Raw genomic sequence first — 18,524 nt, forward strand, 5'->3', positions numbered from 1 at the left:
GGGCTGGACTCGATGATCTCCCGAGGTCCCTTCCAGCCCTGATGTCTATGAAATCTATGAAATATGAAATCTATAGAAAAGAACTGTGCAAATCCATAGTAAACGAATGGTTTACCAGAGCAGCTGTGGACGACCATAGGCATTTGAGTATCTTACTATCTAAACACATAAAATGAGGAAAAGCTGGGGCAGAGCATAATATATTAGTAAGACGGGTGGGGTGATAAATCTTATTATCTTCATTTAATTTTTTTTCCCCCCCATCTCTGATGGTTCCACCAAGAGTCAAAACATGTCAAAAGGAGGAAGCACAGAAAAGGTCAAATGTCCAGCAAAAAACAATGCAAGAACTTTTGGATAAATGGTTGCATGTGAACACTGGGGAACGTACTATAACAGTGTGAATAGCTCCTTCCAGTCTTATGCTTCTACATTTCCGTATGTTCATATCAGTCAGCTGGGACAGGGTATCAACAGAGTAAAAACATGAGATGCCTTACTTCTCTGTGTCCTGACTTCAAAAATAAAGTTGCTAATTTTCTTATGGTCTTCCACTCTCTAACTTATTTGATCAGACTATTTTGCCATTTATTTAATACAGCGAATGTTCCAGTGTAACCGATTTCTCTATAACTCCGCTTGATAAAATGCAAAACAATTGTTTCAAATGTAAATGAATATTTAAAGAAAAAAAAAAAGTCCACAAAGCAGATATTGATTAGTCTTTGTACATTAAAGCATTCTATTGGGACTTTACTTTCCAATGGGAAATATTAATAACTTAATAAAATGCATTTTCTATGTAGGATCAAGACACAAAGCAGAATGTTCTATTCCTTATTTCTGTTTCAGTGAATAATAATATGGAATATGTTAATCAGAGTCCACATATATATGTGCAATACTTCAAGACCACTCAACTAAAAAAAATATCTTCTCTACCCTCATTTAGTTGTATATATATTATAGACTGGTATAAGTATAACTAGCTAATTGCCCATCAAGAATGATGGATTTCAGGGAATGTTTACATGACCCTTCCCCCCCAGCCAATCACCCTTTGAGGTCAGCTACACAGACTCCCTCTGCTGCCGCCTCTTCCTCTAGCTTTTGGTGCGGGGGTTCCCTCCCCACCCCCCCACCTTGCAGCGGGGCTTCCCACAGCCTCCCTTCCTCTCCCATCCCCTCCCTTCCCACAGACTTCCCCTCCCTGCTGACTACTGTCAGGGCTGGGTGGCAGGGGGGTGCCGCCTTCTCCCTTCCCCACCCCACTGCCTGGAACATGTTCTGCTTATTCACTCATACTTCACATGCATCAACCCCAGAAATTACACAATGAGCACTACACATGAGGGAACCCCCTGCTACTGCTCTTGACGTCTTTGTCTCCAACATGCTTGACAGCAGAGTTGGAAAGTGGCCTAAAGATAGCTTCACTGCCACATGTCAATGTTCAGTACTTGAGGAGTGGAAGCTTGTGGGCAGAGCTTGGCTTTCAGAAGTGCTTTCAAGCAGTACACAAGCTCTGAATTTTGACTGTACTCATATTCCCACTACTTTTCTGTCCCATTTGAGAGGTGACCATGCCTCAACTCAGTATTGGTTAGGCCTAATATTGGGTACAGTTTTGGGCTCCACACTTTAAAAGAACATGGAGAAGTTAGAGAGGGTCCAGAGGCAGGCAACAGAAATGATAAAAGGCTTACTAGGCAAGCCATATGAGCAAAGGCTGAAGAAAACCAGCATGTTCAGCATGTGGAAAAGGTGCTTAAGAGACAGCAGTCTTCAAATACTTGAAGTCCTGCCATAAAGAAGAGAGAAAACATCTTTTTATATCTTTCTGAAGAGAGTAAGATATGGACCAATGGCTTGAAGTTGCAGCAAAGTACATTTAGATTGGATTATCAGGAAAAATTCTTCCCTGTTAGAATAGTGAGGTAGTGGAATAGACTGTGTGGGGAAACTGGACTCATCATCATTGGAGGGATTCAAAAAGAGGTTGGGCAGGCATTGGGTCAGGAACGATTGAGGAGCAGCCATGCCTATGTTCTTCTATGGGTATTTCCCATGCTTCTGGGCTTTGCTGGTTGCCACATGGGACTGGAAGGAATTTTTTCCCCTCCTGCTGCTACATGAATCAGGGGCGTTTTTTGTGTGTGCGCTTTCCTCATAAGTATTAGGAGTTGGCTGCAGCCAAGACAAGGGATTTTGACTGGGGTGTGCCAACATACTGGCTGGGACTATGCCCCCCGCCATTTTACCTGTGGCAGATTAAAGGTGTTATGTGGTTGAGTTAGGGTTGACTGTAAGTATTGATAACAGGTTAGACAATGGGTTGGGTTAGGGATGATCATGCTTCAGGCACAGGGTTGGACAAGATGACCTTTGGAAGTCCATTGCAGCCCTACTTCTCCATGATTCTATGATTTAGGTTCATTTAGGACAAGCCAAGTAGATCCCAAACCCACTTTTCACACAGATCTAATCCCACCTGCCTGTGCACCTCTACCACTGTTCTTACTCTAGCTCATGCCCTGGTGCTTCCAATTCATATTCAGATCATAAATGCTCAAATCTTTCTGTGTTGATAAATATAATCTTTTTGCATCAAAACTGATAGATATAAACACTTTCAGGATCTCAAATTAGAGCTTGTTAGGAATTTTCCAGAAGCACTGTTTAATTGAAACTCTTCAAGAAAATATGCCACTTTTGTGATAATTTCAGTGGGTAAAGCTCCAAGAGAGAATTCCAAGTTAAACTAGAGAGAAACATTTTTTGTCTCCCAGGAACCATAGTCTGGTGGTAAGGGCACTCACCTGGGATATGGGAGATCTAGGGGCAAATTCTGTTCAGCCTCATTCATACCTTAAGCCTTTCAGAGCGCAGGTGAATGCACTGACAAGGAGGCTATTAGCTATTCTGGGGTGGGTCCCTCAGGTTAGCCTGTGTCCAGAATGCAACCAAGTCATGGCTCCAAACTCAGAAGTATACTAATGAGGCCTCCTGCAGATGCTTCTTTGTGGCTCTTATTGAGATCTTTTCTCTGGTGGCTGCTGGAGATGACAGCCAAAGAACCCCGGTATCCTAACAGCTAAATTTCCTGGGCTTAATTTATTGGTGGAGTCATACAGCCAAATAGCTTCTTTTACATTGGGGCAGATGACATACTTACCGAAGTGAGTAGGAATCTTTTAAATTAGAGGTAAACAAATCTTTTAAAATTTATGCTGCCTTACTGACTTTGATGAAATTGTAGATGGCAATGGAATGTGCAACGCAGAGTGCTTGGATAATTGATACTATTTTTATGATTTAACACCAAGTAATTTTTCCTGAGACTGCAGACACAACAAAAACATATTTGGCAGCTGCCTCCACTGAAGAGTGATCAGGGTATGCTGAATAGCCTTCTGGGGGAATAACAAGAAACTTCCAAAAATAATTTAACTCCATTTTCCTTATGCTGCAGACAAGAAGCATAACAGTGCATTAAATATGCCATTACATCAATAAAAAACCTTCAAAGCCCTCCCAGCTTACCTCCTTGAACATTTAAACACTGAATGCAGTAAGGAAATTAATCATAACCAAGGATCCAGGTTTTCCATGTCCCACGGAAAAATGAAGAAAAACGTGGATTCCCCCTTTCAACTGAGAAAAATGTGGATTTTTTGTTTTAATGGAGAAACCCATGGATTTTACACTTTTAACGGAGAAACCTGCGGATTTTGCACAAAACTCCAGGGATTTTGTACAATCCCATGCCGCTGCCTCTCCTGCTGCTGTGCAGGCAGGGGATGCCTCGCAGGGCAGTGGAGAACATGCAGAGGCAAGGAGCTTTCCCACGCAGCCCTGCTCTGCCCTCCAGCACCAGGTCACACCTGCTGGGCTGTGAAGGCCCATGCCCACCCCCACCCTGTGCACAGATCTGTGGGGCATGGGTCCCACCTGTCCCCCAGGAGTGTGCGCAGTGGAGGGGAGCCAGCCCCACCATGCCCGAACCTGCAGCAGGGTGGGGGGAGCCGGGCTCCGTGCTCTGCTTCGCTGTAACAGCTCCTGCCTCCTGTTCAGGTAATGCTGCACTGGGGTTCAGGTGCTGTTGGTGGGGAGTAAGGGGCTGTGGACCAAGTCCCTAGCCCTGTAGCCCTGGCAGACAGGGGTTGCCTCCAGCAGGGCTGAGGAGGGCAGGGGACTGTGGGGTGGAGTGCAGGGCCTAGACCTGCATTCTGGGAGCTAAGGGGGAAAGGGAAGCTCTGATTTTCCGTGATAAAAAGCCCAAAATCAAATACCAAAATTTATAGGTAATTAATTAGAATTTATTTTATTATAGCAACTGAGGCACTTGGAGGCTTCCTAATTGCTTTAAAATTGTAAATATATTAAGAAAACATTGTGTTCATCTGATAGCTATATGTATATATATATATATAAAATCAGTGGCCTTTCATTTTAATAATGGATTTTGGGGTTTTAATTAGAGAATTTGTGATTTTTTTTTAAATCAGAAAAACTGTGATTTTTTTTTTTTAATTAGTGAAAAGCAGCATCCCCAATCATTACCCAAAGATAAGCTTCTAAGTAGTTTGTAGTTAAACCATGTTTCTTTAGCCACCACCCTTACTGCTATTTGGATTAAATGACAAGCCACTATCATCAGCAGCCTACCAAAAAGGGACCACAGGGCCTTTGTGCCTGGCAAGCTTCAGAATCAAAATGGCAAGATTCAAAATTCCTGGATGCTATGAACTTAAGCCAAAGCCCATTCAAGTTAATAGAAAGACTCCTATTAACTTTAGTGGTCCTTGGTTTAGGCCCTGCTTCATGGTGGTGAAGTATATGCACTATGATATCATGATATTTATTGCTCCTTTAAGTATATGGGAGGGACATTCCTGAATGGCTGAAAGGAAAACAGACGAACTCTAATTTTTCATAACAGATGCATATATAAAGAAATCACCAAGGGAAAATGACACATTATGCAGCTTCCTTCTGCATCATATGTTTTACAGATGAAGCTAGACTTCAAGGAAGAATGATTGGGGCTAGAAACCCAAACTGAAACTGATTGCAATCAAATAATCCCCATCAAATTGCTCTCACCATGTGCTTCACACACAAAGCCTGTTAAATGATATGAACAACAACAGAGCTGACAGGGAGGTACAGAATAAAAAAAGCTTATGGAGAAAGGCAAGAATATAAAAAGACTGGAGTAAGGACAAGAGACAGGAATGTAGCAATGGAGAAAAAAGGACAAGAAGTGTGAGATAGAGAAGATATCCCTGTATGGAAGGCATGGCATAGACAGCTCCCCACTGTCCATGCATGAAATGGCTAAGCCATTTTCTTACAAGAAATACAATCCTAACAAAGTTATTTTTTTTTGGAGACAGCAAAAGTGAGAAGGAATAATTGAGATGGCAGCCCATCCCATCTGCCCTGCCCCATCCCCCTTGCTCCTCTACTACTGTTCACCACTACCAGAGTTACTGAATGCAATTAAAAAGAAACAGCTCAAAGGTTTAGTGTAAATCCATTTGGGATAGCTACTTCTTGTAGCCCACTCAAAAGAATACATATAGTTTTTAGGTCTAATTTAGAAAGAAAGAAATCCACACATCTGACACTGCATCATACCTATCTTAGTAAAATGATAAAACAATCAAATAGTACAGTCAGTTAAATCAGCATTGAGAAAAAGCATGATTCTTTTAAGAAGTGATGATACCTATTTAAAATGGTGCTTTTCTTCTCAATTGCAATCAGTTTGAGAAAGAGCTAAGCTTTATTGTTATGGGGGCAGGAAAGAATCATCTAACATAAAATTTCTACAATGTGCACCTGAATTATCTTTGCAAATAGAAACAGCTTGCTCATAAGACATTTATGTAAGCTTTTCTTATTCATATTAGCAATTCTATAAATGTATAATATTCTAATTTCATACTATAATAACATATCAACTTGGAATTGTGATCATAATGAATGCGGTTTTTAGATGCTGTTACCACAGGGGTGAGCAAAATACAGTCCACAGAGGGACTTTGTTTGGCCTGCAGCAAGTCCCTCAGTCCTACCTGGCCCAGGCGCCATCTAGCCCATTCTGCATCCCACCCCCTTTAGGCATATAGCAGGGCTGAGGTGGCTCTGCATCTGCATTGCCTTTCTAGGCAGCCCATGTGGTGGAGGCTCCTTCCAGCTGCTGGCCCCAACCCCATGGTACAGCGGAGGATCTGCGTGCACAGAACCCCCACCTGCCCACCCCATGCCTGTATGCCTGCTCCAGTCTTGCCTACCCACACTAAACAGCGGCAGCTGCGACAGCAGCTGGGCAGAAGCTGCTGTTTGGCATAGGAGAAAAGCGGCCCCTCCCTCTTGCCGCTACCAGGCTTTTCTTGCTGCAGCTGCCCAGAACCTGTTCCTGGACTGCCCTGTGCTCCTCTGCGCTGCCACCACTACCCCGCTGGGCAGTGCAGAAGCAGTGGTGATGGCAATGGAAAGGAGGCCCAGGCAGCCCAGGCATAAGCTCTGGGCAGCTGCAGCATTGTGGGGAAGGACTGCTATTATGCCATGCTGAGTAGCACCTTCTTCCTGGATGTTGACACTGCTCAGCATAGGAGGGCAGTCCGGAGCAGTCATGGGCAAGCTGGGATCAGGGTTGCACATGTGGGTTCTGGCTGGTCTGCTCCTGCTGGGGCGAGTCTGGAGCAGGGCTTGGGTGGGCTGGGGCTGTTGACTGTTGGCATTGGTAGATAAGAGTCACAGGGTGTGCAGGCTCTGGGCTGTTGCAGAGTGTGTGTGTAGGGGTGCTGACTGGCCCACGGCAGCTCCCCAGAACTCCCTATGTGGCCCACAGGCCCAAATAATTGCCTGCCCCTGTGTTAGTTTCTTAAAACCATGGATTTGCATACTCAGCTGTTACCAACAATCGTAAGCCTATAATGATGATAGCTTACTTACCCATCAGAGCCAGGTCTAGAAGGTGTACTGTCGGATGAAATGGAAGATACTGATGCAACAGATAAAGGTCTTGAAGATGATGGCATAGTGAATGATCTAACCATAGACCTTGGCCGACTTCCTCGTCTATCGTCTAAACTCGAGGGCTACAAGAAAGAAATATAACATCTTACTCTTTTTAGAACAATCTGAAATGTGTGTATTAGAAGTAATGTTGACAGTTTATAAGTTTCTTTCTGTCTAGAGTTTTATATTACTTTTACCATCTTTACATAATCATATTAAGAGATACTGATTCCACAGTTGCATACATTTTTGTCCACATTGAGAAATACAGTAAGCATACACTTAATATTAAGTGAATGTTGATATTCCATTGATTTAAAAAATGCCTATATGATTTAATAAGGAAATATTATAAATCATATTTGTTTTAAGGAAAAAATATATGTATATACAACTATTAGTCTCCTCTGCATATATTTTTGCACCGCACGTGACTTTCAGTATATTTAAAATAAGCCAACATTTAAAAAATATGGCTGTGATGTTTTTGTGAACAAGCCATTGACAGAATGACATCAGACAAAAAAGAAAATAATTTAAAGTTTTTGTAAAGCAGACATTCCTTTAACAGTTCTGAAGCTTTGTTAGTCATTAATAACTGATATATGCATATAATAATTGAACTATTTCAGACAAGAATAAAAATCTCATGCTGTTTAATCACAGATAGATTTTCCACCCTGTCAAATACCCATAAATTGGCAGCATACAAGAAAGACAGAAATGATAAAACTCCATCAATTCTGACAATTCTTAGTAGTGGGTCAGAGCGAAACTGGCAAGATAACCCCACCTGGATAAGACTTTTAAGTCGGCTCCTTGACAATGTTAATGTACATTACTGAAGCACCTGACACATAAGTAGAGTTTACGTCAAATTGTCTTTTCTGCTTGGGAATAAATTATTGTTTAGAGACACAGAGCTTCAAATGTGTTGGGGAGGACAGTTTTAAAGGATTACAGATGAAAAAACATTTAAAAGGATACCATCAAGGCTGGTAAATTCTAAATATAGTTAGCATATAAGTGCCAAATCAGACTTGTTTTCCTTCTTCTCAGTATGTCAGGCACTGACTTAAATATGTCACCAATACAAAAAATCTGAAATTCAGGATATGAACATGAAGACCCTGAAAAGTAACTGAGAGTATGAACTTACAGAAAGTTAGTTCTTACACTGCAGTACAGCCAAGGTAACCTAACCTTCAATGAGAAAGTCAGGGAGTTTGCCAGAGACAGGAGGGATTTCAAGTCATTTGCTTCATTAATTTTATGTCTGTCAGACCAATGATGATCATTTGTGGGTGCAGGCCCCAGCATATTCTATAACAGTACTTAAACCGTCAGCTGTACATGGCTCCCCCAGAAGTTGACAGTGAAGCATACGAGGTATTATGGTCTAGTTTTTGGCACAGACAGAATTCATGTTTTGAGCCTGGCTGAGAGAGCACCATTTCATGAGGTTTACTTTACAGCAACCAACACCTGTGTGAAGACAGGTCAGTCATTGCAAAATTGTGCATGATTCCTCTGACTCTGAAAGTCTCATCTAAGCAGAGGCTGCTGTTCCTTGCAGTCATGCACTCCACCACCATAGTCTGGACCACATGCACTCCAAAGCTGGATTGCAAGGTTCTGTTGTAGTAATAATTTTCTTCATGATTTAAGTCTCCTAACAGATGCATGCTAGCAGAGCAGATGCCTTATGGTCTGTGGTTTGGAGTGTCCATTCTGCATGACTGGCCACTATTCTTCTGTTACCCTGAGGCACAATGCAGACCAGATGATAAAGACTGTACATGCTGGTCAGTTTGAGCCAGTCATTAATGTATTTACAGCATTCAATCAGAACTGGCTTGAACCTTTTGGCATGTATGCACCTCTTCCCACACTGACACGTATTATACTGCTGAACATCAAAGGGCTATCTGTGGTTGATCTGAGCACAGATGTTTTTCTTTTCCATTTGGAGTTAACCTGGTTCTGGATGTTGTTTTATCGTGATCTCACTTTTGCTTTGGTTTTTTCGATATTTGCTCTGTATTTCAAACTTTGTATTTCAAATTTGAACAACGAGTTCTCACTTCATGTCTATGGTTCTCAAGTGAAAGGCAAAGGTTTCTATTTCAGATGGCTTAGCACACAGTCAGTTTTCTCCACAGTATGACTGACAGAAGAGTTTAGGATTGGTTTGATGTGGTGAAAGTCTTAGCCTTGAGCTGTCACAGAGCTTCTCTGCATAAATGAAACTTCTCTTACCCTGAAATTGCATGTGCAATTTCATTTTCCATCTGATGCTACTAAGAACTGTTGGTTCTCAAATAGAGTTCTTGGCATGTGCTCTGCCAACAGGTCCTACAAAGACAACTACTGTGATCAAGCCCTTATGGAAATCACCTGTGTGTTGTATAAAACTGGATGGCTGACTTGAATATATCATCCACCGCTCACCCCAAAATTTACAGTTTGGTGGTAATTAGGAAAAATACGTTGGTACCATTCCAGGACTTGGTTAACTTGCACTGTCTGACCATCAATTTATGGGTCATAGGTAGGGTGGCCATACATCTTGGCTTGGCTGGGACATTTCAGGATTCCATAGCCCGGTCCAGTCTGACTGGTCAAAAATCCAAGCAAGGACATGCCGTGTGTGGACAGCCTGATCCAGTCTGCTCTCTTTGCTCCCACACAGAAGCAGTGGTCCCTGCCCGGCCACCTGCCTGGCGCATCACGCTGCTCCGCCTTACCACCGGACTCCAGCTTGGAACTTTTGACAAACTGTTCAGGACCAGGTTATGCAATTCTGGAGCGTTCCGGCCAAACCAGGATATATGGTCTAGTCAGAGGCAGGGAATGTTCAACATAGTGAAGAACTCCCTCCAGAAGGTGAAGGAAAACTGTGCATTGCTTAAGAGATGATGATGACTGACAGTCTGTGGAGTTTCAAGATGAGATCTACAAAGACCTGAGTGGCCTCCTTTGCAGTAGGAAGTCTGTCATAGAATGAATTTGACCACGTTTGTCAGCCAGTTGATAATAACCAGGATGGTCATATTGCCCTTGGAATTAAGTGGTTCTGTAATGAAATCCATGGCTGAGATGGGGTTGATAGAGGCTGCAGCTTAGCCTGATAGTTCTTCAGCTGAGCACATGCATTGCAGGATTTGATATACAATTCCATGAACAACTGTATGGATGGACATCAAAAGTTGCAGGAAATAAGTCCAAACAGAGACTATTGAATTGCATTTGATTCAGAGGGTTGTTCACTGCTGTGCTGGGTTTTTATTGCCCGTAGGCACTGGGATTGGGAACCTGGTAGGGCTGTGAGGAAGTGGCAGCATTCATAGATGCTAGGGTCAGAAGGGACCTCAACAGATCAGAGTCCGACTCACTGCCTAAGGCAGGAAAGAGTGTTGGGCTCAGAGGACCCCAGCCAGATGCCTATCCAGCCTACTCCTAAAGACCTCTAAGGTAGGGGACAGCACCACGTCCCTTGGAAGCCCATTCCAAATTTTGGCCACCCTTTAGCCATTCCTTGAACACCATTTTCCTAGGCAGCTCTCTTTGTCCCAAATACTGTAATTTTGTACAGATGGACTTCTCTTTCATGAACTGAAAGGGCTGATACGACAAAGGCGTCGGCTCATGGCCAGTCACTACACCAGCCTGCCACTTCATCCAGGGCAGTCTGCCCTGTCTCACCTGCCAGGACTTGTTGGGATAAATCAGATATCATAAGCAGGAGGCTGTCCATTTTAATGCCCTGATGCCAAGGGGTTTACACATGACTCCAACCTTCCCTTACTGTGTCTCATCCTGACAGATGGCATCCTATGTTGTTTATAGCACTGGTCTAGAGCCAGGCTAACTCTGTCCCTTGTTGGGCCTCTAGCACTCTTTCTTGCACACTGCCCTCTCTCACAGGGCCTCACTCACTCTGCCCCTTCTCACAGGGCCTCTTTTCTACTGCCCTTCACTCGGCTACTCTCACCCTGCCCTACTCTGTGACTCCAAGACCTTCAGGCTTGGCTACTCACTCTCTGGCTGGCCCACATGCAGCCCTTCAGGTGTGACAATGCACCCTACTCTAAACAGCCACCAGCCTTATGCCCCATCTTGGGCTGATCTTGCCCTTACCTCTGAGCTGTTCCTGAGCAGCTGCTGATCCAGCCCTGAGAACCTATGTCTAAAATGGAGGCTAATCTACTCCCTCCTCCAATCCCAGGGCTCTCCTGCAGTCATGTGACTGCCTCATTACTATGGCACACACCTGCCAGCTGGCCTGATGTCTGCTCTGGCCTTTAAAGTGACAGGCACCCAAAGGTGTTCTGTCATAGCAGGTATGTACTTCTTTCTTTGGACCAAGTCTCTTGAGAAAAGACAGCTCAAATTGTGAAGTCTGATGCATCTACTTCAACAAAAAGGCTTGGAAGGGTTCTGGGGGACCAAATTGGGTGCATATGTCTCAGGTCAAAGAATGCTGGGCTTCTAAAGACCAGTATGAGGCACAACGCTTCTTGAAGACATCAAAGAAACTCATCTCATCTTGAGGATTCCTTCAGGCACTCCCCAGTTGATAAGAGTGGCCATGTTGCCTGGATCTATACTTACACCATGCTTACTCTGTTACTCTGGAATTCACTCAGTGCTCTGAAATTGGGTTCTTAATTTTGAGTTTTTGTTTGAATTAAACTATAGCCTTAGCTTTTATGGTTGCAGTGATAACCTTCTCAACTTATCTGAATAGAAACCAATGCATTGACATCTGCCTAATGCACACACTGTCTGACATAATAGCTCTGAGATGCACAACCTGCTTCAAATATAAGGCAACTATCAATTTGGCATTTTTCCAGGATGCCACTGCCATTTTGCCTACAGAATTCATCATTTTGCTCTAACCAGTCATAAAACATTTTGTTTTGTCTCTTTAGTCTACTGGGATTTGTCTGCTGTGTCTTGCCCATCAGCTTTCCTTCTAAATGGGAAATAATTGGATTACAGTGCATGCTCCCTCCACTATTTTACAGAGCTAGGCAAGAAGCCAGAGCTGGAGTATATATTGCAGCCAGAGAGTAGGGGAACCAGAAACACAAGCTGGCATTCCAGGCTGTCTGTGAAGTAGTAAATATGCAACTGGTACATGCCTTTATTTTTAAAATTCTTATTGACAGGAAATAAATTTTTGCTACCTTAAAAATAAGTTAATGATACCCTGGGTGAAGTTTAGTCCTGTATGTTTGCTAAACGTATGTATTTAAAATTACTCTTTTAAATTTTTTTGGAGAGAGGGGGTGGAAATGTTTAGCTTTAAACAACATTTAGTTATTTGTTTTCTTGGAGACAAATTATATGTGGTTGCAAGTCAAATCTCTTCAAAATGGTAGGTGAATTTTCCCTCATCATTTATTCCAGCTTGAAATCTGTTTAACCATTTGGGACCACAACAAACAGTAGAAATCAATATAAAAGAGTGAACAGGAAAAATATTGTAACTTTAAGGTATATATTTGCCTGTATTTTGGATAAATGCTCAACACAGTCATAATTTCTTTTTTCTTTAACTGTAAAAAGGGGAAGAGTTTACAGTTTGGATATAGGCTTTACACACTACTTTTTTCATGACAATTTTAACCAAAAGTTTAAAGAAGAATACTTATAACAATGCTAGAAATGTTGCCAGTGCTACTGATAAAAGCTGATGGGCAAAGAAGTCATAACAGGAGCTTTCAATATACTTACAGAATAGAAGTCTGGCAAAGCCATCCTGAAACTAAGTGTAACTCTACTCATCTGGTACAGGATGAGCATGAGGATAAAAGACTGGCCCACTTTACATGCCCATTGAGTGTATTAACAGCTTTAAAAATACATTAGCTATTAAGAGATTAGTACCTGGCTAAAGGAACTTGCAACTTACAACAACTTCCCACTGTCTTTAAGCAGAAACATTCAATCTTAAATAATTAAAAAAAACTCTCTTTTGTAACTAATCTATGTTTTAAGGAAGAGATACAAAATCTATGGGGATTTTAAAAATTCCTTTCTTCACCCAGAAGCCAAGGCAGAAGTGATGGCCAAATATTACATTTTCATAGGGCAGAAATGAAAATATAGTGCTGAGAATCATTCACCTAGAACAACTTAACCCCAGTCACCTTAAATTTAAATTGGAATGATAGTAGCATAAGACTTGTGAGTAAGGTCAAAGGTACAATCTGTCCTTAAGAGCAGCCAGTTATTTGGTGCACCTACAAATGCAAAACCCTTACTTATTTTAAAAAGAATTAAAACTACCTTAGTTCTGACATCTAACTTTGCAAGAAGTACTCTGTAACTCTGTAACACTCCTTAACATGTATGTCTAACATCAAAAGAGGAATGCATCAAAGATGTCAAACACCACTTGGGGATTGTCACTTCTTTCAAAGTACCTTAAAATGCAACATTTTGACCCCCAGTGGATAGTTCTAGACATTTTAGGATGAACTCCTATTCTGAGAAGTCAAGTTAATATGGATTTTTGAATGACTCCAAGGGGATTTGGTTACTTCTCCTAGGGCCTGAAAGTGTAACTGAAGTTCCTTGAAATACATGGTTGCTTCAGAAGACCTGGCCAGGTATACGGTACAGGATAAGTACAGTAGAGCCCTATCGACTGGCCCATGATACTGTCTGTGGGTCTTGGACTGGCCCTCTGTACAACATGCTGCCCCAAACCCAAATACTGCATAGGGCATGCAAGGCTGAACCTGGTGCATGTGCTGGATTGGCTCTGCACACTGGACCTGGGGTCATTGAGTCTCCATTGAGCTTACAGACTGACCCTGCATGCTGGATCTAGTGTACAGGACTGGTTTGATACGAGTACTGCATGCAGCATGTGTCCTACACCTTGTGTGCCGAATAGAGTGTGCAGGGCTGGCACATGCTGTATGCAGCACATAGGACTGGAGCCAGGGCAAGCTGTACATGGCATACGGGGCCAGCTCATGGTACATGATGCATGTACATGCTGGCTCCATCTCTGTGTCCCTCACTTGATCCAGACCACCAAATGAGTTTGATACCCTTGATCTAACACGTAATACTTGCCAAGTGATCATATTTTGCAGGCTACTCACCTGCAGAATTTTGGGGAACTAATAAGAAAAATAATCGTCTTTATAAAACTGATTTTAAACCCATCACTAGCATTATCGCCTACCAAAAAATGATTAACTTACCAAACATTTTTAAACAATCCTCTGTTTTAACTGGTGTGTGCGTGTGTGTGTGCATGCGTGTGTGTATGTGTGATTTCATCCTTTAAGACATTCATTAATGTGAATTAAGTTAGGAAAATTATGGAGTACCCTATGTATTACAGTAAGCCTAAAAGCAGATTCTTTTTTCAAATATCATTTTGGGACACAACTCACAATTGTTCTGACCCCATATTGCTTTTCTACTTTTTCTTTAAGTTGCTTGAAACAGGCCTCCATTCTCTCATGAAATGGTCTAAGCGCTTCAGTTACTTTCTCTCCATGAATTCGGATCCCTTCTGCCAAGAACGGAATCTAAAAATAAAATTAGATCACAATAAATTTTCTGATCTCCATCAAGGAGGGAAGAGAGCAAGAGGGTCGCTAAATATACTTTAACATTTCTAAGACAAACTATTATTATTATTATTATTTTTCTATAAAATCATACCTAAAACAGGAAATAATTAGAGATCCTTTTTAATAATACACAAGGTTTCATTTTCACTCTTTTGCCTTGGTTCTTTATAATTAATGTATACATAATTCTGTCCACAAATCATGTTCCATAAACACAGCTAAATTTATCAGCATGAATAAATACTCCCATTACATTAAAAAACCCAAACTGTTCTTTAAATTGGCATGCTGACAAATGCTGACTCTTAAGCTAGGTTATTAATGTCAGCCCTGCCAGGTTTCTTGAGACTAAACAGCAGAAAAAAAAATCTTCAGATTGTTTTTATTTAACAAAAGTTATTTATAAAGCCCTGCATTATGCTGCAAAAATTCCTAGCTATTCATATGTATTTGCAAAGCTAGGACTATACAGTATAAAAAAGTATTTGCTAAGGAAATGTACAACTTTACATAATAAAATCTGGATTTTCATCATAAAATAGTTTTCAAAGAATCTGCTGGGGAGTAGGCTAGGTAGGCAAGTGAGAATGAAATTAATTCTCTCTTATAATTGAAAATAACCATTTATCTGCAACATTTCTGTCATAAAATATCCAAGCTAATACAAACTTATGTAATTAGTTCATACGGTAGATGTGTAGTTGACCTATTAAAATGTTTTAAGACAGACATTTTCATTCCCAGTTATACAGACCTACAATTAGATTTCTTATATCAAGCTTAAGAAAAATATTTCCTTTGTGAGATCAGCTTCAGTACACAGAGCACTCTGATTCTAAGCTAGATATTCTTTGCAGCAATCAAGTTAAGAGGCTTCTTCTTAATAATTCATAATTAATCCATAATACTGATTAAAAACAGATTTTTTCTAATATGACTAAGCAGCAATCTCCATGAGCAGATTTCTTAGTAAGAAGGATAATAGCATACAATTGAATTACATGTGAACAAATTCAAAAAATCTTATCAAGATAAATCTATGAATAAAATGCATTTTGTTGCCATTTAAGAGCAAGCAGCTGTTGCTTCTCTTGGCACTCTTCAAAGGAAAGACAGAATAAGTACAATATTTCTACTTTATCCACATATATTTATAATCCATGTGACTTTATACTCAGTAGCAAAGCTTAAACACTAAACTTATCTTTTTCCTGTTACTCAGTCTATAGTAAAGAAATCTCAAAATTGCCATAATGACCAAAGACCAAGTTGAGACCCTCTTGTGCATGGTTCTAAGAGGCCAATTGGTTAATTTGTTTTCCCTAGGTGTGAGAGAAAATAGAGGCTTGGATAAGTATCTTAAGATTTATAAAAATGTTTCTTGCATCAGGGATATTGCTGGTTGCAGCACACATATCGATTAATCGCTGACAGAGTTTAAAGCAATAGTCTGCTTCATTCCTGCATAAACAAGGATTAGCAAGAAGCTAGAATTTAAAGCCAAACATTCTTTTTAAGAGAAGTGTTTATAAATGTAGGGTATACATTGGTCAAGCTTTGCAGTAGCTTCACCAATTCTGAGAACAATGAGGCTGGCACAGGAGTGGGTATAGAGCACTTTTCCCTATGAAGACAAAGAAAGAGATCTTTGGCACTGATGGTCCCCCTCTACTGTGCCAGTATCTCAATATTTGGAGAAACAAGCCAGTATTGCTGTTTGGAATATGTGACTTCTTTCCAGAAGTTGGTCAAAGAGAAGTTTATTGTACCCCATGCTGCTCATCCATGTGGGCACCAATGATACTGCCAGGGATGATCCTGAGCAGCTCATCACTGACTACAGGGCTCTGGGTGCAAGGGTGAAGGGGACAGGGACACAGGTGATGTTCTCTTCGATCCTTCCAGTCAAGAGAAAGGGCCTGGGCAACTTGCAGATCAATGCATGGCTATGCAGGTAGTGTTGCCAGCAGGGATTCAGCTTCTTTGACCATGGGATGTTGTTCCAAGAAGGCGGCTTGCTGGGAAGAGAAAGGATCCACCTGACAAAAAGATGGACAAGCATCTTTGCAGACATGCTCACTAACCCAGTGGGGAGGGCTTTACGCTAGGTTCACTGGGTAATGGACATCAAAGCCCTGATGTAAGTAGGGAAGTAGATGACCTGGAGAAAGCTCAAGCAGGAGGAGGCAACAGGGGAAGTGCTTTCATTCTTCCTGAGAAAGCAGGACAATTAGCTATCTACCTCCATGAAACCACGGAGTCTGGGAAACAAGCAGGAAAAGTTCGAAGTCCTCACAGAGTCAAGGAACTATGACGTGATTGGAATAATAGAGATTTAGTAGGATAGCTCACAAGACTGGAGTACTGTCATAGATGGGTACAAACTGTTCAGGAAGGACAGGCAGGGGAGAAGAGGAAGAGGAGTTGCGCTGTATGTAAAAGAACAGTACGATTGCTCAGTCCTTCAGTATGAAACTGGAGATAGGCCTGTTAAAAGTCTCTGGGTTGAAGTCAGAGGGGAGAGCAACAAGGGTGATGTTGTAGTGGGTGTCTGCTATAGACCACCAGACCTGGAGGATAAGGTGGATGAGGCTTTCTTCAGACAACTAGTGGAAGTTTGCAGATCACAGACCCTGGTTCTCATGGGGGACTTCAGTCACCCTGACATCTGCTGGAAGGGCAATACAGAAGTGCACAAGCAATCTAGGAAGTTTTTCAAGAGCATTTGAGACAACTTCCTGGTGCAAGTGTTAGAGAGAACAACTATGAGCCATGCTCTTCTTGACCTGCTGCTCACAAACAGGGAAGAATAGCTGGGGGATATAGAAGTGGATGGCAACCTGGGCAGCAGGGACCACAAGGGGATCAAGTTTAGGATCCTGAAAGAAGGAAGTAAGGAGAGCACAGCTGAGTATGGACCCTGGACTTCAGAAAAGCAGACTCTGGCTCTCTCAGGGACCTGATGGGCAGGATCCTCCGGGAGGCCAGTCTGAGGGGGAAAGGGGTCCAAGACAGCTGGTTGTATTTTAAAGAAGCCTTACTGGGGCTGCAGGAACAAAGCATCCCAATGTGCAGGAAGAATAGCAAAAATGGCAGGCAACCAGCTTGGCTTAGCTGAGAACTCTTCAGTGAGTTTAAACACAAAAGGAAACTTACAAGAAGTGGAGGCTTGGACAGATGACCAGGGAGGAGTATAAGAATAGTGCTTGGGCATGCAGGGATGAAGACGGAAAGGCCAAAGAGCAATTGAAGTTGCAGCTAGCAAGGGATATGAAGGGTAACAAGAAGGGTTTCTACAAGTATGTTAGTGACAATGGGTACAAACTGTTCAGGAAGGACAGGCAGGGGAGAAGAGGAAGAAGAGCTGTGTGGTATGTAAGGGATAGCCAGCATGGGTTTGTTGCATGCAGGTCTTGCTTGACCAATCTCATTTCCTCCTATGACCAGGTGACCTATCACCTGGACAAGGGAGAAGAGATTGATGTCATATATCAAAAAAGCCTTCAATCTGGTATCCCATGATCACCTCTTGGTGAAACTGGCCAATTGTGGCCTTGGGTCCACCACGATCCACTGGCTGGGAAATTGGCTCCATGGTCGGACCCAGAGGGTAATAATTGATGGAAGTCACTCATCATGGTGTCCTGTGACCACTGGGGTCCCCCAAGGCTCTGTCCTTGGACCCATATTGTACAACATCTTCATTAATGATGTGGACATTGGAGTCAGAAGCGGACTGGTCAAGTTCACTGATGACACCAAACTTTGGGGCAAAGCATCCACACCAGAAGACAGGTGGGTGATCCAGGCTGACCTGGACAAGCTCAGCAAATGGGCAGATGAGAACCTGATGGTGTTTAACACCGAAAAATGCAAGGTTCTCCA

The 18,524-nt window shown here is 42.1% G+C and overlaps 1 protein-coding gene across 2 annotated transcripts in view; it reads right to left on the reverse strand.

Annotated features, from left to right (window-relative positions):
- DOCK1 (dedicator of cytokinesis 1) overlaps positions 1-18,524 on the reverse strand; it is a 545,238-nt gene that overhangs the window by 53,515 nt on the left and 473,199 nt on the right. For both annotated transcript variants that reach the window (XM_019555687.1, XM_019555686.1), the window contains exons 47-48: positions 14,457-14,594; positions 6,967-7,112 (exon numbers count right to left, since the gene is read on the reverse strand). In XM_019555687.1, coding sequence (XP_019411232.1) covers positions 6,967-7,112; positions 14,457-14,594 — 284 coding nt within the window. The remainder of the gene's footprint in view (positions 1-6,966; positions 7,113-14,456; positions 14,595-18,524) is intronic.

This window comes from Crocodylus porosus, unplaced genomic scaffold, assembly GCF_001723895.1.
Source record: "Crocodylus porosus isolate Cpor-Errol unplaced genomic scaffold, CroPor_comp1, whole genome shotgun sequence".
Lineage (NCBI taxonomy): Eukaryota > Metazoa > Chordata > Crocodylia > Crocodylidae > Crocodylus > Crocodylus porosus.